Here is a 26,568-nt window from a genome sequence, read left to right as displayed (position 1 = left end):
GTTTCTGCTCAGCCCCTCAATATTATTAGTGATTCTGCCTACTTTTTATTGCAGAACCTTGAGACAGCCCTAATTAAGTCCACTCTGGAGCCCACCTTGTGTGCTCTTTTTCTCTGACTTCAGCAATTGTTAGATCAATATACACATCCTATTTTTATTATACCCATTCAAGCCCACAGCTCACTGCCTGGCCCATTGGCTTATGGCAGTGATCAAGCAGACCTTCAGGTTATGACATCACTGCTTGACCAAGCCACCCAATCACATCAATTTTCCCACCAAAATTGAAGAAACTTATCTAAACAATTTCAACTTACCCGGAGACTGGCTAAACTAATTATCCTACAATGCCTGGATTGCCAGCTCACAGGCATGTCCCCTCCTTCAACAGGTGTTAACCCTAGAGGATTAGAACCTGATCAGTATGGCAAATAGATGTTACACACGTCCCTGAATTTGGAAAACTAAGATATGTACATGTGTCCATTGATAACCAACACTCATCTAATTAGTAGCCATGCCTTTCCTGGAGAGTCCACTCAATATGTCATTAAACATCTTCTTTTAACTTTTGCACTTATGGGACAGCCCACTAAAATTAAAACTGATAATTGTCCAGCTTATGCCAGCTTACAGTTTCAACAATTTTGTCACACTTGGAACATCCAACATTCCACAGGCATCCCATATAACCCCCAAGGACAGGCCATAGTAGAACGTACCCATTCAACCCTTAAAAATATGCTCAAAAAATAAAAAAGGGGGAGTATGAGTAAAGACCCTGCAACACTATTGGCACAAGTCTTATTTAACCTTAATTTTCTAAATTTAGATGATAAATTTCAATCAGCTGTAGAAAAGCACTTTGCTGAAACCTCTCAAGACATAAAACCTGCAGTTTTATTGAAAGATGTAAACAGCAATGTACGATGCTGTCCGAATGAACTGTTAACTTGGGGAAGAGGGTATGCTTGTGTCCACACCCCCTCAGGTCCTCTTTGGATTCCAGCATGATGCATCAAACCACACCGTGACATGGCTGGGAAACAAGCCAGTACCAGAAATGAAGGAACTGACCCTACAGGACCTGCATCCCCGCAGGATGTGGCTTCCTCAAACAACACAGGCCCCAGATATCATGCTGAAGAAGACAAGTCAGAAGACTGAGCAAATCCTGCTCCGGGCACAGACACCATTCACTCCAGATAATATATTCCTTTTTCATTGTCTTCCTGTGCCTGCTACCTATACCTGCTACACTCAATTAAGCTCATCTTCTAAATCTGCCTTTTTTCAGCCCTGTTATCTGAGCAGATACTTCCTTCCCAGCTTCTAACAATGAGACTGCTTGGCTGGAAGGGGTTAACTTACCCCCAGTGAGGTTCCTTAGTAACAGCACACATCAAACTGAAGCACCAAGCAATGCTGCAAGTTGTTCCTTGATTGGAAAAGAATGTTGCTAATTATACTCATGACTGTCTTATGTTATTTGCTAATTCTAGGATGCAATGCCAGAATAAGAGCAATGACTGCCTTGCCTGACAGACCTGTTGTTGCACATATCTGCATGCTTCAATCAACAGAACCCGATGCAAGAAAACAGAGAAGAGGGAGATATGGGAGTTCAGTCAGGCTGGTGGGAAAAATTTTAAAATGAAGCCTTTGTCAATTAAATCTGTACTAAATAAATGGTTGCCAGCTAGGAGGTGCTGCAAACTCTCTTTGGCCGCCAGTGCTGGCAGCCCCCTGGCCCACTCTTTCACTGAATATTGGTGTCTGAGTACGTGTCTCATCCATTGTGCAGCTGGGGTCTGCAGGACAGATCCCTGCAGTCATGGTGTATGATCCTTTTAATGTGCTGTTTAATTCAGTTTGCTCTGCTCAAGTGATCCTCCCACCTCAGACTCTCAAAGTTCTTGGATTATAGACATGAGCCACCATGCCCAGCCCTAATTTTTCTTTAAATGTTTAATAGAATCCTTCAGTAAAGCCAACTGGTCCTGGGCTTTTCTTTTTGAGAGGTTTTTGATTACTGTCTCATTCTCCTTACTAGTTATAGTTCTGTTCAGATTTTTAATCATGAGTCACTCTCGGTAGGTTTTGTTTCTATAAATTATCTATTTCTTCTAGTTTTGCCAATTTGTTAGTGTATAATTGTTTATAGTTGTCTTTCATAATTATTTTTATTTATGTGACATCTGTTGTAGTTTTCCCTCTTTTATTTCTAATTTTAGATAATTGAGTCCTGTTTTTTTCTTAGTCTAGCTATGGGTTTGTCAATTTTCTTGATCTTTCCAAAAACTAACTCTTGGTTTAACAAATTTGTTTTCTCTTTTCTATCCTCTATTTATTTCTACTTTAGTCTTTATTTTCTTCCTTTTGCTAGCCTTAGGTTTTATTTATTTTTCTTGTTCTAGTTCCTGAGGTGTAAGGTTAAGCTATTGATTTGAGATCCTTTGTTTACTATAAGCATTTACCACTATAAAGTTCCCTTTTAGTACTGATTTTGCTGCATCCCATAACTTTTGGTGTGATTTGTTTCTGTTTGTCTCCAGATACTTTCTAAATCTTGTGATATCTTCTATGGCCCATTGGTTGCCTAAGGGTATATTGTTTAATATCCACATATTTGTGAATTTTCATTTTCCTTCTGCTATTGATTGCTAGTTTCATTCTGTTGCGGTATGAGAGGATACTTTGTATGATTTCAATAATCTTGAATCTGTTGACTTGTTTTACGGCCAAACATGTAGTCTATGTTGGAGAATGCTCCATCTGCATTTAAGAATATGCATTCTGGTGGAGCCAAAATGGCTGAATAGGAAAAGCTCTGGTCTACAGCTCCCAGCGTGAGCGACGCAGAAGATGGGTGATTTCTGCATTTCCATGAGGTACCAGGTTCATCTCACTAGGGAGTGCCAGAGAGTGGGAGCAGGACAGTGAGTGCAGTGCACCATGCGTGAGCCGAAGCAGGGCGAGGCATTGCCTCACTCAGGAAGCGCAAGGGGTCAGGGAGTTCCCTTTCCTAGTCAAAGAAAGGGGTGACAGACGGTACCTGGAAAATCAGGTCACACCCACCCTAATACTGCACTTTTCCAAGGGGCTTAAAAAACGGCACACCAGGAGATTATATCCCGCACCTGGCTCGGAGGGTCTTATGCCCACGGAGTCTCGCTGATTGCTAGTACAGCAGTCTGAGATCAAACTGCAAGGTGGCAGCAAGGCTGGGGGAGGGGTGCCCGCCATTGCCCAGGCTTCCTTAGGTAAACAAAGCAGTGGGGAAGCTCGAACTGGGTGGAGCCCACCACAGCTCAAGGATGCCTGCCTGCTTCTGTAGGCTCCACCTCTGGGGGCAGGGCACAGACAAACAAAAAGACAGCAGTAACCTCTGCAGACTTAAATGTCCCTCTCTGACAGCTTTGAAGAGAGTAGTGGTTCTCCCAGCATGCAGCTGGAGATCTGAGAACGGGCAGACTGCCTCCTCAAGTGGGTCCCTGATCCCTGACCCCCCAAGCAGCCTAACTGGGAGGCACCCCCCAGTAGGGGCAGACTGATACCTCACAAGGCTGGGTACTCCTCTGAGACAAAACTTGCAGAGAAATGATCAGGCAGCAGCATTTGTGGTTCATGAAAATCCACTGTTCTGCAGCCACCGCTGCTGATACCCAGGCAAACAGGGTCTGGAGTGGACCTCTAGCAAACTCCAACAGACCTGCAGCTGAGGGTCCTGTCTGGTAGAAGAAAAACTAACAAACATAAAGGACATCCACACGAAAAACCCATCTGTACATCCCCATCATCAAAGACCAAAAGTAGATAAAACCACAAAGATGGGGAAAAAACAGAGCAGAAAAACTGGAAACTCTAAAAAGCAGAGCACCTCTCCTCCTCCAAAGGAACGCAGTTCCTCACCAGCAACAGAACAAAGCTGGATGGAGAATGACTTTGACTAGTTGAAAGAAGAAGGCTTCAGACGATCAAACTACTCCAAGCTACAGGAGGAAATTCAAACCAATGGCAAAGAAGTTAAAAACTTTGAAAAAAAATTAGATGAATGTATAACTAGAATAACCAATACAGAGAAGTGCTTAAAGGAGCTGACGGAGCTGAAAGCCAAGGCTTGAGAACTACATAAAGAATGCAGAAGCCTCAGGAGCCAATGAGATCAACGGGAAGAAAAGGTATCAGTGATGAAAGATGAAATGAATGAAATGAAGCAAGAAGGGAAGTTTAGAGAAAAAAGAATAAAAAGAAACGAACAAAGCCTCCAAGAAATATGGGACTATGTGAAAAGACCAAATCTACGTCTGATTGGTGTACCTAAAGATGACGGGGAGAATGGTACCAAGTTGGAAAACACTCTGCAGGATATTTTCCAGGAGAACTTCCCCAATCTAGCAAGGCAGGCCAACATTCAGATTCAGGAAATACAGGGAACACCACAAAGATACTCCTCGAGAAGAGCAACTCCAAGACACATAATTGTAAGATTCACCAAAGTTGAAATGAAGGAAAAAATGTTAAGAGCAGCCAGAGAGAAAGGTCAGGTTACCCACAAAGGGAAGCCCATCAGACTAACAGCGGATCTCTCGGCAGAAACTCTACAAGCCAGAAGAGAGTGGGGGCCAATATTCAACATTCTTAAAGAAAAGAATTTTCAACCCAGAATTTCATATCCAGCCAAACTAAGCTTCATAAGTGAAGGAGAAATAAAATACTTTACATACAAGCAAATGCTGAGTGATTTTGTCACCACCAGGCCTGCCCCAAAAGAGCTCCTGAAGGAAGCACTAAACATGGAAAGGAACAATCGGTACCAGCCACTGCAAAAACATGCCAAATTGTAAAGACCATCCAGGCTAGGAAGAAACTGCATCAACTAACGAGCAAAATAACCAGCTAACATCACAATGACAGGATCAAATTCACACATAACAATATTAACTTTAAATGTAAATGGACTAAATGCTCCAATTAAAAGATGCAGACTGGCAAATTGGATAAAGAGTCAAGACCCATCAGTGTACTGTATTCAGGAAACCCATCTCACGTTCAGAGACACATATAGGCTCAAAATAAAAGGATGGAGGAAAATATACCAAGCAAATGGAAAACAAAAAAAGGCAGGGGTTGCAATCCTAGTCTCTGATAAAACAGACTTTAAACCAACAAAGATCAAAAGAGACAAAGAAGGCCATTACATAATGGTAAAGGGATCAATTCAACAAGAAGAGCTAACTATCCTAAATATATATGCATCCAATACAGGAGCACCCAGATTCATAAAGCAAGCCCTGAGTGACATACAAAGAGACTTAGACTCCTACACAATAATAATGGGAGACTTTTAACACCCCACTGTCAACATTAGACAGATCAACGAGGCAGAAAGTTAACAAGGATACCCAGGAATTGAACTCAGCTCTGCACCAAGCGGACCTAATAGACATCTACAGAACTCTCCACCCAAAATCAACAGAATATACATTTTTTTCAGCACCACACCACACCTATTCCAAAATTGACCACATAGTTGGAAGTTAAGCTCTCCTCAGCAAATGTAAAGAACAGAAATTATAGCAAACTGTGTCTCAGACCACAGTGCAATCAAACTAGAACTCAGGATTAAGAAACTCACTCAAAACCGCTCAACTACATGGAAACTGGACAACCTGCTCCTGAATGACTACTGGGTACATAACGAAATGAAGGCAGAAATAAAGACGTTCTTTGAAACCAATGAGAACAAAGACACAACATACCAGAATCTCTGGGACACATTCAAAGCAGTGTGTAGAGGGAAATTTATAGCACTAAATGCCCACAAGAGAAAGCAGGAAAGATCCAAAAGTGATACCCTAACGTCACAATTAAAAGAACTAGAAAAGCAAGAGCAAACACATTCAAAAGCTAGCAGAAGGCAAGAAATAACTAAAATCAGAGCAGAACTGAAGGAAATAGAGACACAAAAAGCCCTTCAAAAAATTAATGAATCCAGGAGCTGGTTTTTTGAAAAGATCAGCAAAATTGATAGACCACTAGCAATACTAATAAAGAGAGAAGAATCAAATAAACACAATAAAAAATGATAAAGGGGATATCACCACCGATCCCACAGAAATATAAACTACCATCAGAGAATACTACAAACACCTCTACTCAAATAAACTAGAAAATCTAGAAGAAATGGATAAATTCCTGGACACATACACCCTCCCAAGACTAAACCAGGAAGAAGTTGAATCTCTGATAGACCAGTAACAGGCTCTGAAATTGTGGCAATAATCAATAGCTTACCAACCAAAAAGAGTCCAGGACCAGATGGATTCATAGCCAAATTTTACCAGAGGTACAAGGAGGAACTGGTAGCATTCCTTCTGAAACTATTCCAATCCACAGAAAAAGAGGGAATCCTCCCTAACACATTTTATGAGGCCAGCATCATCCTGATACCAAAGCCAGGCAGAGACACAACCAAAAAAGAGAATTTTAGACAAATATCCTTGATGAACATTGATGCAAAAATCCTCAATAAAATACTGGCAAACCAAATCCAGCAGCACATCAAAAAGCTTATCCACCATGATCAAGTGGGCTTCATCCCTGGGATGCAAGGCTGGTTCAACATATGGAAATCAATAAATGTAATCCAACATACAAACAGAACCAAAGACAAAAACCACATGATTATCTCAATAGATGCAGAAAAGGCCTTTGACAAAATTCAACAACCTTCATGCTAAAAACTCTCAATAAATTAGGTATTGATGGGACGTATCTCAAAATAGTAAGAGCTATCTATGACAAACCTACAGTCAATATCATATTGAATGGGCAAAAACTGGAAACATTCCCTTTGAAAACCGGCACAAGACAGGGATGCCCTCTCTCACCACTCCTATTCAAAACAGTGTTGGAAGTTCTGGCCAGGGCAATGAGGCAGGAGAAGGAAATAAAGGGTATTCAATTAGGAAAAGAGGAAGTCAAATTGTCCTTGTTTGCAGATGACATGATTGCATATCTAGAAAACCCCATTGTCTCAGCCCAAAATCTCCTTAAGCTGATAAGCAACTTCAGCAAAGTCTCAGGATACAAAATCAATGTACAAAAATCACAAGCATTATTATACACCAATAACAGACAAACAGAGAGCCAAATCATGAGTGAACTCCCATTCACAATTGCTTCAAAGAGAATAAAATACCTAGGAATCCAATTTACAAGGGATGTGAAGGACCTCTTGAAGGAGAACTACAAACCACTGCTCAATGAAATCAAAGAGGATACAAACAAATGGAAGAACATTCCATGCTCATGGAGTGGAAGAATCAATATTGTGAAAATGACCATATTGCCCAAGGTAATTTATAGATTCAATGCCATCCCCATCAAGCTACCAATGACTTTCTTCAAAGAATTGGAAAAAAAATACTTTAAAGTTCATATGGAAGCCTGCATTGCCAAGTCAATCCTAAGCCAAAAGAACAAAGCTGGAGGCATCACACTACCTGACTTCAAACTATACTACAATGCTACAGTAACCAAAATAGCATGATACTGGTACCAAAACAGAGATATAGATCAACGGAACAGAACAGAGTCCTCAGAAATAATGCCACATATCTACAACTATCTGATCTTTGACAAACCTGACAAAAACAAGAAATGAGGAAAGGATTCCCTATTTAACAAATGGTGCTGGGAAAACTGGCTAGCCATATGGAGAAAGCTGAAACTGGATCCCTTCCTTACACCTTATACACAAATTAATTCAAGATGGATTAAAGACTTAAATATTAGACCTAAAACCATAAAAACCCTAGAAGAAAACCTAGGCAATACCATTCAGGACACAGGCATGGGCAAGGACTTCATGTCTAAAACACCAAAAGCAATGGCAACAAAAGCCAAAATTGACAAATGGGATCTAATTAAACTAAAGAGCTTCTGCACAGCAAAAGAAACTACCATCAGAGTGAACAGGCAATCTACAGAATGGGAGAAAATTTTCGTAACCTACTCATCTGACAAAGGGCTAATATCCAGAATCTACAATGAACTCAAACAAATTTACAAGAAAAAAACAAACAACCCCATCAAAAAGTGAGCGAAGGACATGAACAGACACTTCTCAAAAGAAGACATTTATGCAGCCAAAAAACACGTGAAAAAATGCTCATCATCACTGGCCATCAGAGAAATGCAAATCAAAACCACAATGAGATACCATCTCACACCAGTTAGAATGGCGATCATTAAAAAGTCAGGAAACAACAGGTGCTGGAGAGGATGTGGAGTCAGGAAACAACAGGTGCTGGAGAGGATGTGGAGAAATAGGAACACTTTTACACTGTTGGTGGGACTGTAAACTAGTTCAACCATTGTGGAAGTCAGTGTGGCAATTCCTCAGGGATCTCGAACTAGAAATACCATTTGACCCCGCCATACCATTACTGGGTATATACCCAAAGAATTATAAATCATGCTTCTATAAGTACACATTCACAGGTATGTTTATTGCGGCACTATTCACAATAGCAAAGATTTGGAACCAACGCAAATGTCCAACAATGATAGACTGGATTAAGAAAACGTGGCACATATACACCATGGAATACTATGCAGCCATAAAAATGATGAGTTCATGTCCTTTCTAGGGACATGGATGAAACTGGAAACCATCATTCTCAGTAAACTACCGCAAGGACAAAAAACCAAACACCGCATGTTCTCACTCATAGGTGGGAATTGAACAATGAGAACGCATGGACACAGGAAGGGGAACATCACACTCCGGGGACTGCTGTGGGGTGAGGGAGGGGGAGGAATAGCATTAGGAGATATACCTAATGGTAAATGAGGAGTTAATGGGTGCAGCACACCAACATGGCACATGTATACATATGTAACAAACCTGCACATTGTGCACATCTACCCTAAAACTTAAAGTATAATAATAATAAAAAAAGGAATATGCATTCCACTGTTGTTGGGTAAACTGTTCTGTATGTATCTTTTAGTTCCAATTGGTCTACAGTGTTCAAGTTTTCTGTTTCCTTGTTGCTTTTCTGTTTTGTCTACAACTGAAAATGGGGTATTGAAGTATCCTAAAACCATTGTGTTGCTATCTATTTCTCTCTTCAGTTCTGTATTTTCCTCATATATATGACAGCTTTAATGTCAGATGCATATGTGTTATTTTTATGAATTGGCCCTTTTAGTCAGATAGATAGATAGATAGATAGATAGATAGATAGATAGATAGATAGATAGATAGATAGATAAAATCCATCTTTGCCTCTGACAGTTTTTTCTTAAAGTCTACATTTTCTAAGTATGGCCATATCTACTCTTTTTATATTCCTAATTACATGAAATATATGTTTCTACTATTTCACTTTTATCCTGTCATTTTCTTTTGCTTCTTTGCTTTGGTAATCTCAAAAGTCCCATCTTGAGAATTTGCTGATGCTTTCTCGTGATTCGTTAAGTCTGCTGTTGATTCCTTCTAGTGAATTTTTCAATTCAGCTATCGTATTTTTCAGTCCAAAAATTTGTTTGGTTCTTCTTCATTGTTTCTCTTTGTCGATATTTTCATTTTGTTTTTTATAGTTTTCCTGATTTCATTTAATTGTCTATTTGTGCTTTTAATTCACTGAACATCCTTATAATGGTCATTTTTACTTCTTTGGTAATTAATATTTCTACATTTATTGAGGGTTGGTTTTTGGATATTTATTCATTTAAATGTGTCATGTTTCTTTGTATGTCTTTTTATTTTTTACTGGGATTTTGCCACTCGAAGAATCAGCCACCTCTCCCAAATTTTATGATCTAGTTTCATACAACAAGAACTTTCTTTACTCAGTCCAGCTAGAAATTCTGAAGATATCTCAAGCCTTTTCTGAAAATGTGCCCCCTCTGGTCTCGTGTGTGTAATCTCCTAATTGAAGAGATTTGCCAGTTTCTACCCTGATGTCTCTCTGCCATACTGTGGCAACTCTGGTGCTATAAAACGCCTTAGTGCTGAAGCTCCACCTAGTTTCTGTGGTACCGCAGACTTTGGTGTACTTTGTTTTTGGAGAGCACCCCCCGCAACCCCCGCCCACCGGGTAGGCCATATTCCTGTCAGTGTTTGGATTCAAGCATGATAACTACTGGCTCCTCTGGTAAATCTGAAAGTCAAAATGTTGGACCTACATTCTACTTTTTTCACTCTCCAGGAAGAAAACAGGAATTGTAAATTTCCTCCCAATTCAGCCTCACCATGCTGGGGGTAGGGGCTCTGGTGATAGTGCCACAAATCTTCCTATTGGGCTTCAATTTGGTCCATGTATTACTAAATCCACATTTCCGTAAGGGAAGAAAGGTCTAGGGATTCCTATTCTGCCATCTTGCTGATGTCACCCATGCTCTTTTGGTTCTCTTTGTCTTGCAGGATTCTGAATTTCCCCTTTGCTTTTTTCTCTTTCATCTACCACAACAAAAGCGTACCTCCCAGCTCTTTTTAACTCTTTTCTCCCAGAAGTGATGCCTTTCCAAAACTGCCATCTCAAGTCTACGTGATTTAAAGTCATTCTCCATTAGTCAGTATTTTTATATACCAGGTTATTCTTACAGTATTTTCATACCTGGGATGGACATTGTTAGCTCACCTTTAGGCCCTCTGCACTCTTGTTCTCTTTCGTGTAGTTTTCCAGCCCCTCAAGACACCCCTTCTTCTCCAAAGGCTTGTGGCAAGAGCTAAAAACATAATTGCTGGAACTTGATGTCCATATATATTTATTTTTATTAACAGGTAATTTGAAAAGTTATAGTGTTCTCTGGTTATGCTGAAGGTGCAGATCATGTGTGGTTTCATTTGCTTTTTATTATTTTTCTATATAGTTTGTACAAGATGTGTAAAGAGATTTGTTTTGGGTGACTTCCATTATCCTTAGGATACTAGGTTCCAAAGTTTTCTCCCTCAGCCAACTGATCTTAGGTACATTCCATAATGTAACAGGCCAAGTGATGGTAGTATGGCAGAAAGAAGCCTCTAGACTGTCACCTATTCCACTTTGTAGCAGTGCTGTTGAACATGCTCAACTTTATGAATTTCGTGATCAAATAACACCCAATTCGTGATGGGTATCCCATAGTCAGTACTATTAGGGCTTAATAACTGGCTATGAGTTATTTCTCAAAAGCAGACTAATTCTTTGCCTAAGAGAACACAACTTTGCATCAAATCCTACAGGCCCTCACTGTGATTTTCCTACCAGACTGAACGTGCTTCATATCCACAGACATCATAATTAGTGAAAGACATTTCAAGTATATTGGGACTCACTGAGTCAAAAGCAGTGAAGTTCACAGCTGTTTGCAGTGCTGTTTACCATCTGCAGAGCTTTTGCCCTGGGTTTCTACTCAAAATCCACCAACTTCTGGTCACTCAGTAAAGAGATCCAGTGCAGCTTTTCCTAATGTGTTTTTGTTTAGATTACTGTTCACCAGAGCTCTTCATTTTGAGAATTATGTGTCTTTTTACTTAAAATTATTTATCATTCATTACAGTGTCTGCAAGTGAAAGAGATGTCACACTGTGATCCTATCCACTTCTCTCATAATTCTTTTTTTTTTGCATATCCTTCTGGAGTTCTGTATGCACCTATAAGCACATACAAATGTTCTTTTCCTCTTTACCAAAGCATGGAACACTGCATTATGCATACATTCCTAAATAAGCCTTGCTCTTTTTCACTTAACATTCTCTTTTTCCGTATCAAGAATAGTCATTCTCTTTTGTATAGCTTCTTAGTATGTACTGATAAATGTATTCTTAACCAGTCCTCTAATGATGGATACCTTTACACATGTATCATTTCACATACACACAACCAAGTGTATCCCAGAAGTAGAATTGCTGGATCAAAATGTTTGTATGTAATTTTGGACAATAGCTGCCAAGTTGCCTCTTACATAAATACCAATTTTTAATCCCAATGACAATGTATGAGAGTATTTATTTACAGGCTTACCGAAAGTTTATCAAACTATGAATTTCTGCCAATCTGAACTTTTAATGTGCCTTTCCTATGACATAAGCCATCTTTTTAATAGGTTTGGGAGCCATTTGTCATCTGCCTATTCAGACATTTCATCCATTTTTTTCATGGGTGGTTACTTTTTCTGATATCTAGAAATATTAGAGGTTAGCCCTTTGTAAAACAACATGCAAGTATTGTTGTTGTTGTTTTTTTTTTTTTGAGATGGAGTCATTTATCATCTTTTGACATACCTATGTTACTTCCTTGCCATGCAGACTTTTCTTTTTAAATTGAATTTAGCAACCTTTTCCATTATGGTTTCTACATTTTAAGTCATAAAGAAGTCTTTCCCTCCCTAACATTATAAAACAAACTAGAGAAGAATGATAGGGTTAATTAAACTTTCTGCATACCTTCTGATCTTTCTGCTTACAAGGGATTTTAAGCAGGACAGGTCCTAGCTCCATCATCATAGGTCATAAACTTCCACATTTCAGCCATAGTTCTTTGCATAATGTTGCACACAAAATTTAAAGCCTGTCTTTAGAACTGTTTCCCTGACCAATGAGATACATCATATGGCTAAGACTTATCAATAGTTCATGATCATCTAAGGAAATCCTCATTTGGAGCAAATGCCTTATACAGCTTATTCTGTAAGAATTACAGCAGCAAATAATTAGTAGCTATGTTCACAACTCAAATAAAATTTTATTCAGTATAAACCAGATTAATTGCTCATCCAGAACATCACAGAAAGGGACAGTGTTTGACATGAATGTACTGATTTCTTTATTTCCAGTTAAAGGGAGTAGGGATGAAAAACTACAAAGTACTATGCTTTTCATGTAACTATACCCATATAATACCACCCACCACCTGAATGTCTTCCATTTGCCAGGCATTTTACCTATGTGTACTACGACTTTACAGAAGTGAAAAGTATGGCTAAAATTAAAAACTGTGTCCAAGTTCAAAGAGCTGCTACTTAATGGAGTGGGATTTGACTAACACAGCTTATGTGCTTCTCATCCAATCACCATGGATCTCCAAATACAACGTGTGGTTGGTAAGCTCAATTGTTTTTTATTGAAAGTGAAAAAGCTATGTGGCAACTTGCAATTATTATGATGGGCTATTTCAAACATTTCTATGAAAAACTAGTGTCTCTTTTTCTTCTGGCTTACAGTCTGAGTAACCTGTTCCAAGGGTATTACCACAATCACCAACAAAATACTCACTGTATGCTTGCTGAGTGATATGCACCTGTCAGCCCCACATATACCTGGCAATTAAAGAGCAAAATCTAAGCAATTCAAACAGGTAAGGAGAAAAATAGTATTTGTTAAGCACAGTGTCTATGCTCATTTAAATTAGAAAATCTAAGGCAGTAAACTGGAAGTATTGTATTTGATTTATATGGAATGAACATTATTTAAAGGTTGAAAAAACTGAGATTAATTTCCATATAACTTCTGCTTGAAACTCGAGAAAAAATATTTGCAACTATTTCAAATTCTATTTACAAATCCTATGTCCCATATAGCTGCACAATGAGTTGATAAAAAAAGTAATGTTTGCTATCTGAAAGATTTCTCAGACATCAATTATAAAAACTATCATTAGAAATTATAAATGTATACTAAAATATTTAATTCAAAATGACTTGAATTCATTAATTATTCATAACTGAAAGGCAGAAACTTCAGTGGGTCTACTAACAAAGTATTTCTTAGTCCCTGAAAATAATTTGTTACTATTTTACAAAACAATGTATATTTCTTCCAAAAAGAAAATGGGATACATGTGCAGAACATGCAGGTTTGTTACATAGATACACGTGTGATGGTTTGCTGCACCTATTGACCTATCTGCTAAATTCCCTCCCCTCACCCCCAGCCCCCAAAGGGCCCTGGTGTGTGTTGTCTTCCTCTCTGTGACCATGTGTTCTCAATGTTCAGCTCCCACTTATGAGCAAGAACATGTGGTGGCTTCCTGTTCCTGTGTTAGTCTGCTGATGATGGCCTCCAGCCTCATCCATGTCCCTGCAAAGGACATGATCTCATTCCTTTTTATGGCTGCACACTATTCCATGGTGTATATGTACCACATTTTCTTTATCCAGTCTATCATTAATGGACGTTTGGATTGGTTTCATGTATTTGCTATTGTAAATAGTGCTACAATAAACATACGTGTGCATGTGTCTTTATAGAATGATTTATATTCTTTTGGGTATATAAAAACAATTTTCTTTCTTCAACATCCTTCACTTGAGTCTCATAAAAGCACTGAGCCTATGACTGTCTAACTAGCAAGTGAAATTGTTCTCAAGAAAAGCTCAAAGTGATTGTGAGAACTAAAGGTTTTGTCATACTAATAAAAAGAAAACACACATAACAGAAGCATCACGTATTTAATGTCAAAAAATTTGAATTCAAGTACAAAAATTAACACATGATTTCAACATTAAAAACCCATAACACTTGTTATTAACAATACAAAGAATATCAAAAACACAAATGAAGCATAACTATAAAATGCTTAAATACATTAACAGCAAAAATATAATTTGTGTCTAACAAATAATGAAAATATCTATAGTTATTTTCAAGGACCACAATGGTAGACTGCTTTTTCTTTAGTACTGCACAAAATTTGTATCTTAATCTTTTTGTCTCATCATTTCTTTCTACATAATGGTTAGATGCTTCTGGTCATATAATTGTTCTAATCTCCAGTACAGATAGTGATCCTTGGTAATCAAATCTACTATAACCCTTGTCTTCAAGTGCTTTAATATTTGTGAAATACTATTTAGTAAAATTATGCAAAAAATTAACATAAATGACTAGGTTCTATTGCCAACTCAGGAATTAGAAGAAAATCCCAAAAGTTTAAAAAGAATAGTAGTTTGCTGTACCTTTATCAAGAGAAACCACTGAATAACTTTTTAAACTTTGCATTTTTATAAATTCTACAACTCCATGTTATTCTGAATTATAGCTGATAGTTAGTACTTTGGAATAAATATCTTTTTAAAACCAAATGTGCAAACCCAATTCTAAAATAAAATAGTATTTTAACTTGCAAGTTTTCATGCTACAAATTTACACAAATTTTCATACTAATGTTAGTATTTTCTTCAGAAGAATGAGGCCTGACTGGAGATATATAGTCGCTGTCCAACATGGCTGCCATTAGCAAGTGATATTGTTGGTGACAAGGGATAGCCTGGACAAGAATAAGGCCTTGAAGTATAAGGAAGCACGCTGGGAGTCCCAGAAGAGAGGGTAGCACTAACAGGGGAAAGACTATTTATTGAGCTGCGATGGAAATTGTAGTCTGTAAATAAATACATGAACAATTATGCTGCACATCTTTATGGACATAAATTTAAAGAGACAAAGCATTAAAACAATAATCACATTTTAACATAATGTTCTAACATTGGAAATCTTGATAATACTATATTGCTGGTTAAAGATTATTTCAGCATTCACTGCACTGCAAATCTTGAGAGTTTTGTCAGTATTACCTTTCCTTTACTCACACAATGTTTCAGAGATCTTACCAGAATGAATTCTTGGATATCTACTATTTCTTGGAGTTTTGATTACAGAAAAAGAGAACGTCTCATTTCTCTTGCTCTACAAAGAAGCTTCTTTTAAATTTGGTTCTAAGGGGTAGTCCATGAAGAAAAGATAAAAAGACAGTGAATTCATATTTGCTTTTTTTTTCTCTGAAGCTATATTAGGCATCAAACCAGCAGAAACATTTACCCCTGGACTGCAAAAACATTTGGTATAAACTAGCTGGCCAATATTTCATTATTTAAATACTAATATAAACATTTATCTAACTCAACATACTGATTTAACATTAAAAGTCCTACTGGTACAATAAAACAGTAAAATGAATCACCTTTGTTAAATAAACTTCAAAAAACCATTATCAACTTATAGTTACTTCAAAAAAACCATTATCAACTTAGAGTACAGAAAAATATCCAATTAAAACAAATTATTAAAAAATAATATATGAAATACTGCTGTTTCACAATAAACATTCATCTTATGCATCAATAATTTCCTGTTTCATTAACTGCAACATTTATATGTGTGTATATATATTACAGACCAAATTTTTAAATCCCGTACCTTCCAAAAACTCAACTATGTTCTTTGGTGTAAAATAAGCCAAGGGTGTGACAATGACTATAAAATCATTATTTAGAAACATTATGGTGTTTCTAGGAATGGAAGAAAAGAAATTAGGTCATCTAATGTACAGGTAAGGTTTTTTTCTAAAATACTGTCCTGGTACTATAAATGATGCCTACACCATAGGTGCATTAACTTAATGTTGTCATGGGACTTAATGTTTAGCCAACAGGAATGAGATCAACTGCAGGAGAATAAGCTCAAGCAACATCAGAAAGGACCTAGTTCAGAAAAAAAAAAAAAAGGAAAAATGAAAATCAGTTAAATATAGGCTTAATTTCCAGCATTATAAAACTCTAATTAGACTAATTTTATAGCCTTTTTATGAATGATACCATAAGATCAACGAAGTGATCTGTTCCAGGAAGACATAAATACATTTAAAGTAACCAGTTCCAAATATTTTCAGTATTTTGAAAATGAATGAGAAATTACTTTGATACCATTTACTTTTCTAACATCCAAAGTAGGATGACTCTACGTACCATAAAATTTATTTATTTATTTATTTTTATTTATTTATTTGAGGCAGAGTTTCACTCTTGTTGCCCAGGCTGGAGTGCAATGGTGCGGTCTCAGCTCACTGCAACCTCCGCCTCCTGGGTTCAAGTGATTCTCTTGCCTCAGTCTCCCAAGTAGCTGGGATTACAGGTACCCACCACCATACCCAGTTAATTTTTGTATTTTTAGTAGAGATGGCGTTTCACCATGTTGGCCGGGCTGGTCTTGAACTACTGACCTCAGGTGATCCACCCGCCTCAGCCTCCCAAAGTGCTGGGATTACAGGTGTGAGCCACTGTGCCTCGTGCTTTTTTTTTTTTTTTTTCTTTTTTTAAAGGATCCGCTTCACCTGAAGGGTTTGGTATTGAGTATAAACGGGACCATTACTGGCTCCATCTATTCCCAAATAACTGCTTTATTTAAAAAAGTCTGATTCTTTCCTTCTGAAAATTATTATGCAAATACAGTCAATTCCTTATTAGCCATTTATCCGTAATACACCTAGCTCTTCAAATTTTAACAATGTGGTAACCAACAATACAATTTAGAAGAGCAGGCTACTGCAAACAGGGAAATGTAATTTTCAAAGAGAAATCACTTGTGTTTTGAGTTTACATCCACTCAAGAGGTAATGCAGCCTATTTATGAAATGTGGATACTGAAAGTATCTTCAGGTAATGCAGCCTAATTCATGAAATGTGAACACAGAAGGTAACTTCAGAGAAAGATTTCAGAAAGCGGATAGCCAAGCAGTTGGCTATTAGCATAAGGCTTAGCTTATCTGCATTCCTGATAGTCCCCACTGTAAACCTTGAACTTAAGCCCTTAAATATATACAATGATCATTTGTTGTACTGCATGTTTTCAAGGAGACTAAATTAAATACAAAATTAAAAGTTGATTATGACTTTATTCATGTAGCATAAATCCAAAGAAAAACAAAACAGCATGGTACTGGTACCAAAACAGAGGTATCGACCAATGGAACAGAACAGAACCCTCAGAAATAATGCCACATATCTACAACTATCTGATCTTTGACAAACCTGACAAAAACAAGAAATGAGGAAAGGATTCCCTATTTAATAAATGGTGCTGGGAAAACTGGCTAGCCATATGCAGAAAGCTGAAACTGGATCCCTTCCTTACACCTTATACACAAATTAATTCAAGATGGATTAAAGACTTAAATGTTAGACCTAAAACCATAAAAACCCTAAAAGAAAACCTAGGCAATACCATTCAGGACATAGGCATGGGCAAGGACTTCATGTCTAAAACACCAAAAGTAACGGCAACAAAAGCCAAAATTGACAAATGGGATCTAATTAAACTAAAGAGCTTCTGCACAGCAAAAGAAACTACCATCAGAGTGAACAGGCAACCTACAGAATGGGAGAAAATTTTTGCAACCTACTCATCTGACAAAGGGCTAATATCCAGAATACAATGAACTCAAACAAATTTACAAGAAAAAAACAAACAATCCCATCAAAAAGTGGGCAAAGGATATGAACAGACACTTCTCAAAAGAAGACATTTATGCAGCCAAAAGACACATGAAAAAATGCTCATCATCACTGGCCATCACAGAAATGCAAATCAAAACCACAATGAGATACCATCTCACACCAGTTAGAAGGGCAATCATTAAAAAGTCAGGAAACAACAGGTGCTGGAGAGGATCTGGAGAAATAGGAACACTTTTACACTGTTAGTGGGACTGTAAACTAGTTCAACCATTGTGGAAGTCAGTGTGGCAATTCCTCAGGGATCTAGAACTAGAAATATCATTTGACCCAGCCATCCCATTACTGGGTATATACCCAAAGGATTATAAAACATGCTGCTATAAAGACACATGCACACGTATGTTTATTGCGACACTATTCACAATAGCAAAGACTTGGAACCAACACAAATGTCCAACAATGATAGACTGGATTAAGAAAATGTGGCACATATACACCATGGAATACTATGCAGCCATAAAAAATGATGAGTTCATGTCCTTTGTAAGGATATGGATGAAGCTGGAAACCATCATTCTCAGCAAACTATCACAAGGACAAAAAACCAAACACCGCATGTTCTCACTCATAGGTGGGAATTGAACAATGAGAACACATGGACACAGGAAGGGGAACATCACACACCGGGGCCTGTTGTGGGGTGGGGGGAGGGGGGGAGGGATAGCATTAGGAGATATACCTAATGTTAAATGAAGAGTTAATGGGTGCAGCATACCAACATGGCACATGTATACATATGTAACAAACTTGCATGTTGTGCACATGTACCCTAAAACTTAAAGTACAAACAAAAAAAAAAACCCTTCACAAATAACAAAGATTAGGAAACAAAAGGTGTCAGAAGTTTATAAGATTTTATAAGCATTTCAAAAATAAATTTTATTACTAAAATCACTAAGAATCTAAATATATTCAGGAAGACATCTAGCTGGTTAGAAAATACAATACAAACCAAACTTCAATGAATGAAATGTAAGCTGAAAATGCTTAGTGGGATGAACCTAAAAGTACAATCATGTTTTCCTCAGGTCTATTATAACATATAATTTTCATATCATAGAAAATAAAAAGCAGAAATTCTAATTTTTAGAAAATAATACATTAATAAATTAGTTAAAATTCCTAGCATATACTTATTTGCCCACTCCTAGTTCTTCTTCCCAATTAACATCCTTAGCTCTTCAATCCCACTGTTTCTGCCTCAGACTGGGATCTGAAGTACAGATCCCTTCTTAAGGAATGATACAGAGCCAATTTCAGAATATAAGTTTTGCACTAAGTGCTATTCAACTGCCTTAACACTTTGAACATTGATATACAATTTATATAAAATAAAATGCATACATCCTATGTTTATTTCAATGAGTTTTGATAATTGTATAAATCTATGTAATTGATACTCAAAACAAGATATAAAACATATCCCCAATCCAGAAATTTCCTATACCCTTTTCCAGCCAACAGACCTTCACTTGGAGGCAACCACCTTCTGATTTCTATTTCAACAGATTAGTTTTGCCTGTTCTTAGACTTCACATAATATGCATTAAGTATTTTTATGTCTATCTTCTTTCTCTCAACATAATTTTAAGTACATTTGAATTAATTTTTACCAATAAAAAATTAGTTAGAAAAAGAGGAGGCCTCTATACAAAATAAGAATGCTTTTTTTTTCCATTCACAAAGAGAATCCACTGACATATCTTGCCTTGCCAAGTCGAAACTCAAATAGCTTGTTTTGGTAAAATTATTCCAGAAAGATAACCCAGACAATCTCTCAATATAATTTCTAAGATTTCTTCATGTTGTATCTTTCAGTAGTTTCTTCATTTTTATGGTTATTATTTCACTGTGTGAATATACTTCAATTTCATTTTCTATTTGCCTAATGAACATCTGGGTTGTTTCTAAGTTTTATTATGAATAAAGCTGCTATGAACATTTTTATACAAATCTTTTGGTGGATATATGTTTTCATTTCTTTTGGGTCAATATCTGGGAATGGGATTGCTAGGTCATCGGATAGATGACCCATACTGCTTAAAGAGTTCTCCAGTATGACCATTTTATATTCACACCAGTAAAATATGAGACTTCAGTTGCTCCACATTCTAACATTTGGTACTGCCAGCAATTTTAATCATATCTATTCCAACCTCTCATTTCAACTCATGCAGCTCTGCATTCCCTTGTTTTATATGCTAAACTTTCACTTGAAGAAAAGGTTGTTTCGTGGGAAAAAAAAAAGAGAACAACTGCTCTGACATAATGGATTATTATAGAAAACCTGATCAAATGTTATCTTTAATTTCCTATTTATATATGGAATACAAATATTTTCATAGAACAAATTTGATATATACAAAGAATAGCAAATAGGCTTAACCTTAAGTTGCAATTCTAATTAAGCAGTAATGGCTAATAGGAATTCCAGATTCAGAAAGATTCCGGTGGTGTGTCTGGAATAAACAGGAAAGCGAGTGATGACTTATGCCACAACTGACACAGAAGCAAGAGTAGAGATTGGTAGGTAGTACATACACCACATACTTGTCAGGCCTGTCTATGTGGCTACTATAACTTGGTCTACCACCTTTCTGTATTCAACACAAAAACAGTCTGGTAGTGAATAATACCAGTACGTTTCTCAGTGAAAATGTAAACAGTGGATAGATATATTGCTTCAGTGTATTTATTTCTAATTCGTCTTACACATCTTGACCAAACATAACTAATTCTTAGCTGCTTTTCTGTCTTAAAGATGAAGAAAACCCTTAATGGAGACTTTAAAGTGAGATAAAAGTGTCTTCTCATATTAATTTTGACTCCCTTTTTCTTTTGTTTCTGACTACTCTTTAGACTAATTTTTCATTTAAAAAATATATTCCTCATAATTGGTTTCTTTCTTCTCTGTTAGCTACGTGAGTTCTGCCACCACATCCATCCACTTTCTGATATATCTTTAAGTGTGCAACTTAGTGATTTTTATCACATGTACAACTAGCACCACTATAAAATTCTAGAACATTTTCATCATCCTAAAAAGAAACTCTGTATCTATTAGCAGTCACTCCCATTCTCTCTTCTCTCAGCCCCAGCAACTACTAGCCTTTGTATTTCTATAGACTTGCCTATTCTGGACTTTTTGTATAAATTTATGTGGTCTTTTGGAACTGACTTCATAACATAATGCTTTCAAGGCTCATACATGTTGTAGCATGTATCAGAACTTCATCCCTTTTAATGCTGAATAATATATCATCATATAGCTAGATTACACATTGTTTATCCATTCATCAGTTGATAGTCATTTGGGTTGTTTCAACTTTTTGGCCATTACTTACCGCTAAGGAATAATATGCACAAGTGTTTGTGTGAACGTATGTTTTCAATTCTCTTTAGTAAGTAACTAGGAATGGAACTGCTGAGTCATACAGTAATTCCCAGTATAACATTTTGAGAAATTTCTCAACTGTTTTCCAAGGTAGCTAAGACTACACTATTTTACATTCCCACCAGTGTTAAGGATGAGACACCTGATCTTTTCATCTATGAAGTATGTTTATCAGACCTTTAACACATATTTTAAGCATTTCTTTAGATACCTATGAGATCTGTGTTGAAATTTTTTTTAAAAATCCTTACTGTACCATTTTATTATTATTTCAATTTCTAACATTCAATAACTATAACTGAAATAACTATCTCAATAACTTACTTTCACTGAAACACTAAATTTTATCTGCAAAAAAAAAAAAAAATTTTTTTTTTTTTTTTTTTAGCTATACTACTGTACATTTCCAGAACATAAAATATGGCTGGGTTCAAACACAGAGATTAAAATATAAGTATAAATAATATCTATCATTTATTTTGAACTTTCTATTCTAGCATAGAAAATCAAGAGCTAAATAAGCAGAGGAAATAATTAAATAAATGAAATTTTAAATTATCTAAAGATTACAATTTAAGCCTTCAAAAGCAAGACGTTGAAATTCTAGAAAATGCAAACTAATCTAGAGTGGTTGCCTGAGAAAGAGAATGGAAGGAAGAATGGATTACAATAGGGCAAGGGGCAACTTTTGGGGGAGAAGGAAATGTTTGTTTTCTTAATTGTGGTGTCATTTCATAGATGTAGACATAAATCAAAATGAACCAAATTGTACACTTTAAGTATGGGCATTTTGTTGTATTTTATTTATACCTCAATAACGTCAGAAACATATTAAATAAAAACAAAGAAAACACAAGTGTGTCTTTGGGTTAGCTTCAGTGTTTCCCAAACTACATCCGGTACAATTAAAATGCAAGAATTTCTTAAAACAAGCATCCTATAGCCAAATAATCTCAAGAAAAATTTAGAACAGATAGGCTTATATGTTAAACAGGTTGCTACCTCAATTACCTAGGATGCTAGTATGCACTATGATTTTCCAAAGGAAGTATTTAGTATACAGTTTTTCCCAAACCTGTTTGACCTAGAAGCAGTTATTTCACTGAATTTTGAATATCAGGGAAGAAATCTTAATGGAGTTAATACATAATGGGAAAACATTAAAAGCAAAACAGACCCAAATCTTCAAATATATTAAACACAGCAATTAAAAGCTCAAATGCCTTCAGAGGCAAGGCAACACACAAACAAAAAGAACACAAAGAGGGTCAAGAATAAAACAACAGATACTTATTTGTACTGCAAATAAGTCTAGTTGCTTTCCATTAAAAAAAAATATCACATCTTGAGCTTCTAGTTTGCTACCTTTGTATTAAGAGATAATTATGTCCAACTCCTTTTAGTGCTACTTTCTAGGCCATTTGGAAAGTGAGTACTAGAACAGCAGCTTACGAGAGAAAAAATTACAATGAGAGCTGCGGCAATCTAGGTAGGCTTCAGTACAGGTTAAAAAAAAAAAGTTGTAGCTCACTAAATAAACCATGTGGGCAAAAAAGAAAAGCCTTAGAGAATACAGCAATTCTTTTCAAGTTTTATTTCTATAAGTAAAATCAGTCCTTGTAATTCAAATTTTGAACTATAAAAAGTTGTAAGGACCTCTAAGACTGGCATCACTTATTTGAATTTTTATGCTAAGATTAAGATCTGTAAAAATAAAACTTTAAGTCTCAAGTATAACAAGCATTTCTGAGTCTGAGAACAGATTATATTAATCGTAATGGCAATATTTATTTATCACTTATAAAGTGATAAAAATAACCACACAAGATTAGTACAACTGAATCCACGTAACAGACTTATAAGTACTATTATTATCCCCTTTGTCAATGAGGAAGTGAAGCACAAAAAGGTCAAGTTAACTTACTCAAGGACACAGATGTAGTACATGAATTATATCCTAGAAAACATCACATTCTTTTGCCTCTACATGTAAAAAAAGACTTTGTAAAGTAATAATCTTGACTCAAATAAGCTATCTTTTAACTTCCTACTAAAACTTATCTTCCTCAAGAAGTACCTTGTTGAATAAACTAAACACTAAGTCTTAGTAAATACAACTTTTATCCCAAATTGTTTCAATAAGATTTGGGTTTAAGGTTGAAAAGCAAGACAGTCCTATTTTCAGATACTACTGAGAAATACTTGGATAATCTATAAATAACACACTAACTCCAAATATATCTAATTTATAATACTGTTTACCATCTTGGTGGTTCAAGGTATCCTAGCATGTTAAATGTTTTGAGAAGACCTGAAATACAGAAAACACTTTAACTTTTTAAAACATTTGCTTAATGAGTCTATAATTAACAAGGCTATTATAAAAAATACTTCATAAAGTTTCATTTGTTTCATTATAAAGAACAATTTAAAACTGGTTTTCTGACAACTAAATATATTACTTAATATTCCTAAGAGACTTTTACCTAATAAACTCTTACCTGTTTATTTTCTCCAAATTCTTCTACACAGGTCCAGGCTGAAGAGATTGTGTTCCCTATCTGTAAGCAGTGAAGACAGAAAATAATTGAGTCTTTAGATTGATGTTATCCCTATCTTGGAAGTGCATGGAATCCTTGATAACTTTAGTTAAAAACCTTTTGATCATTAAATAAAAAAACAAATTTAGAGAAAAAGAAGTAAGGGGCAAATAGTTACTTCTGGAGTTCTACAAAGATGAACAAAGAGAAGAGTATTTTGATATTTGAATGAAAATTATGAGTAATACATTATCAGAAAAAAATTTATCTTTCTAAACAAATTATCGTTTATCTTTCTAAATATTACTACCCTGCTAAGATAAAGAAGAGACTTCAAAAATAAATGAGATCACCAAATTTCTGATAAGCAGAAAGCCAAAGAATCTAAGCAAATTTGGGAAATAGAAATGTTGTATAAGGTGTAGTTATTTTACATATGAAACACCATTTCGTTGCTGTCTTAAAAAAGAGAGATGGCCAAAATAATACTAAACTTAAATCTTTCTTCCTAACAGCTAAATTTTATCTACTTGAAATCTAATTTAGTCATATATAGTACAACTGTGGGCATCCATCTATTTTAGTGGTTGTCTCTTCGTATGCCTTAAAGCTTTGTTATGGATGTGTATCCAAACCTACGCTAAGAAATTGTGTATAAAAGCATAAACAAATGAAAAATTTCTGATAATCTATAGAAAACTAGACATAAAAATAACCATCTAAAGATTATAATTCAGTATAAAAATAGTCACAATTGCTTCTGTTTTTACATGATGAACTAGGTAACATTAATCAACCCTCTTGGTAAGAACTAGAAAATGTAAGCAATTATTAAAAACAAAAACATTTGTTTGAAATCACTGAGAACCAAGACAGTGACGAATTATGGGGCTGTGATCTCAGACAAGAAGAAAACCCAAAGGTATATGCACCTCTTTGGGAGGTGCATTTCCCCTGGAAGGGTTGGCCAATTCCCAAAAGCTCCCTCTTGGGATTTAACACAAGGTGCCAAGAGACAAATGAAGCTAGGAAGACAAAAACTAGAACTAAAGAGCTACTACTAACAAGGAATGACTGGAACTGAGTAAAAATGAACCAGAAACAGACAAACTTTAACAGAGACTAAATTTAACTTCAATCCCTGCCTCGATTAAAGCAATCTGGGTTTTTCAGTCCTTTGGCCACCTTTCTGAAGCCAAAATAAATCTTCTATGAATAAATATAACATCATGCTAGCCTTCAAATTGTCTCTAGAATTTTTCATACACAATATCTGGTATTGAATAAAAAATAACCAGTCATACAAGGAGGTAAAATCAGTATCACCTAAAACCAATAGAAACAGCAAACTACAGTAACAATCCACAGGGTATTTAGATCATTAAATTTCAGAACTGAGTATTGAAATAACAATGCCTAATACACTCAAGAAAATAAAAGACTAAAATTTTTGGAAGGAAGTAGAAATCATAAAAGAGACTCAAATTTAATTCTAGAACTGAGAAATGAATCTAAATGAATGGTTCTTACGAGAAACCTTTTAAATTTTTTACAGATAAAAAAATTACAAACCAGAAGACAGGTAAGAAAATATACAGACTGAACATACAAAAGGATGGACAATACAGAAGAAATATAATCAATATACAGGTTACAGTAAAAAGGTTTAACATATGTGTAGCTGGATTACCATAAAGAAATAAGAGAGAAAATGAACAAATGCAGTATTTGAAAACACAATAACGTAGAACTTACTAATGCATTAATCTAGACTTCAGAAGTGGTGAAAGTACCAAGCAAGAGAAAACGAAGATTATACAAAAATCACATCCATAATAGTAAAACTTCTGAAAATCATAGATAAAAAGAAAATAGTAAAAGTAGTTGGGTACAGGGAATGATGGCACAATGTACGTTCAAAGGAGTAACAAGCTGATCAACAACAGATTTCCCAAGAGAAACAACAGAAGCTAAAGGACAGTGGAATCATAACTGCAAAGGGCTGAAGTAAAATAACTGTTGGCCTAGCAAAATACCCTTTCAAATGGCAGGTGAACTAAGAATACATTCAGACAAACAAAAATTGAGATAATTTGTCATGAGCATATCCACACAAAAGAAAATATGAATAAGTATTCTTTAGGTAGAATAAATAAACAATTCTAGTGGAAGCTTAGAGATGGAAGAAACAGAGGGCAAAGGAAATGATAAATGTGTAAATCAATATCAATGTATATTAAGTCTAAAAACGATTATAACTAGATATTTTTATTATATTGGGTATTGTGGGGTTTTAAATGTATAAGGTTTAAAATATATATAAGTACCAATGACACTACATAAATTGTA

The 26,568-nt window shown here is 35.8% G+C and overlaps 1 protein-coding gene across 5 annotated transcripts in view; it reads right to left on the bottom strand.

Moving 5' to 3' along the window:
* Positions 1–14,431: 14,431 nt before the first annotated feature.
* Positions 14,432–26,568, bottom strand: part of RBM46 (RNA binding motif protein 46) — a 51,914-nt gene continuing 39,777 nt past the window's right edge. For 3 of the 5 annotated variants that reach the window (XM_058435835.1, XM_032172161.2, XM_058435834.1), the window contains exon 5: positions 14,432–15,374. In XM_058435835.1, the coding sequence (XP_058291818.1) occupies positions 15,175–15,374 (200 nt within the window). In that variant the 3' untranslated portion in view covers positions 14,432–15,174. Of the gene's footprint in view, positions 16,474–24,180; positions 24,241–26,568 lie in introns of all 5 variants that reach the window. The other 2 variants (XR_009212620.1, XM_032172170.2) reach the window with 2 other exon arrangements.

Source organism: Hylobates moloch, unplaced genomic scaffold (assembly GCF_009828535.3).
Source record: "Hylobates moloch isolate HMO894 unplaced genomic scaffold, HMol_V3 SCAFFOLD_3, whole genome shotgun sequence".
Classification (NCBI taxonomy): domain Eukaryota; kingdom Metazoa; phylum Chordata; class Mammalia; order Primates; family Hylobatidae; genus Hylobates; species Hylobates moloch.
This window is presented reverse-complemented; position numbering and strand designations above follow the sequence as displayed.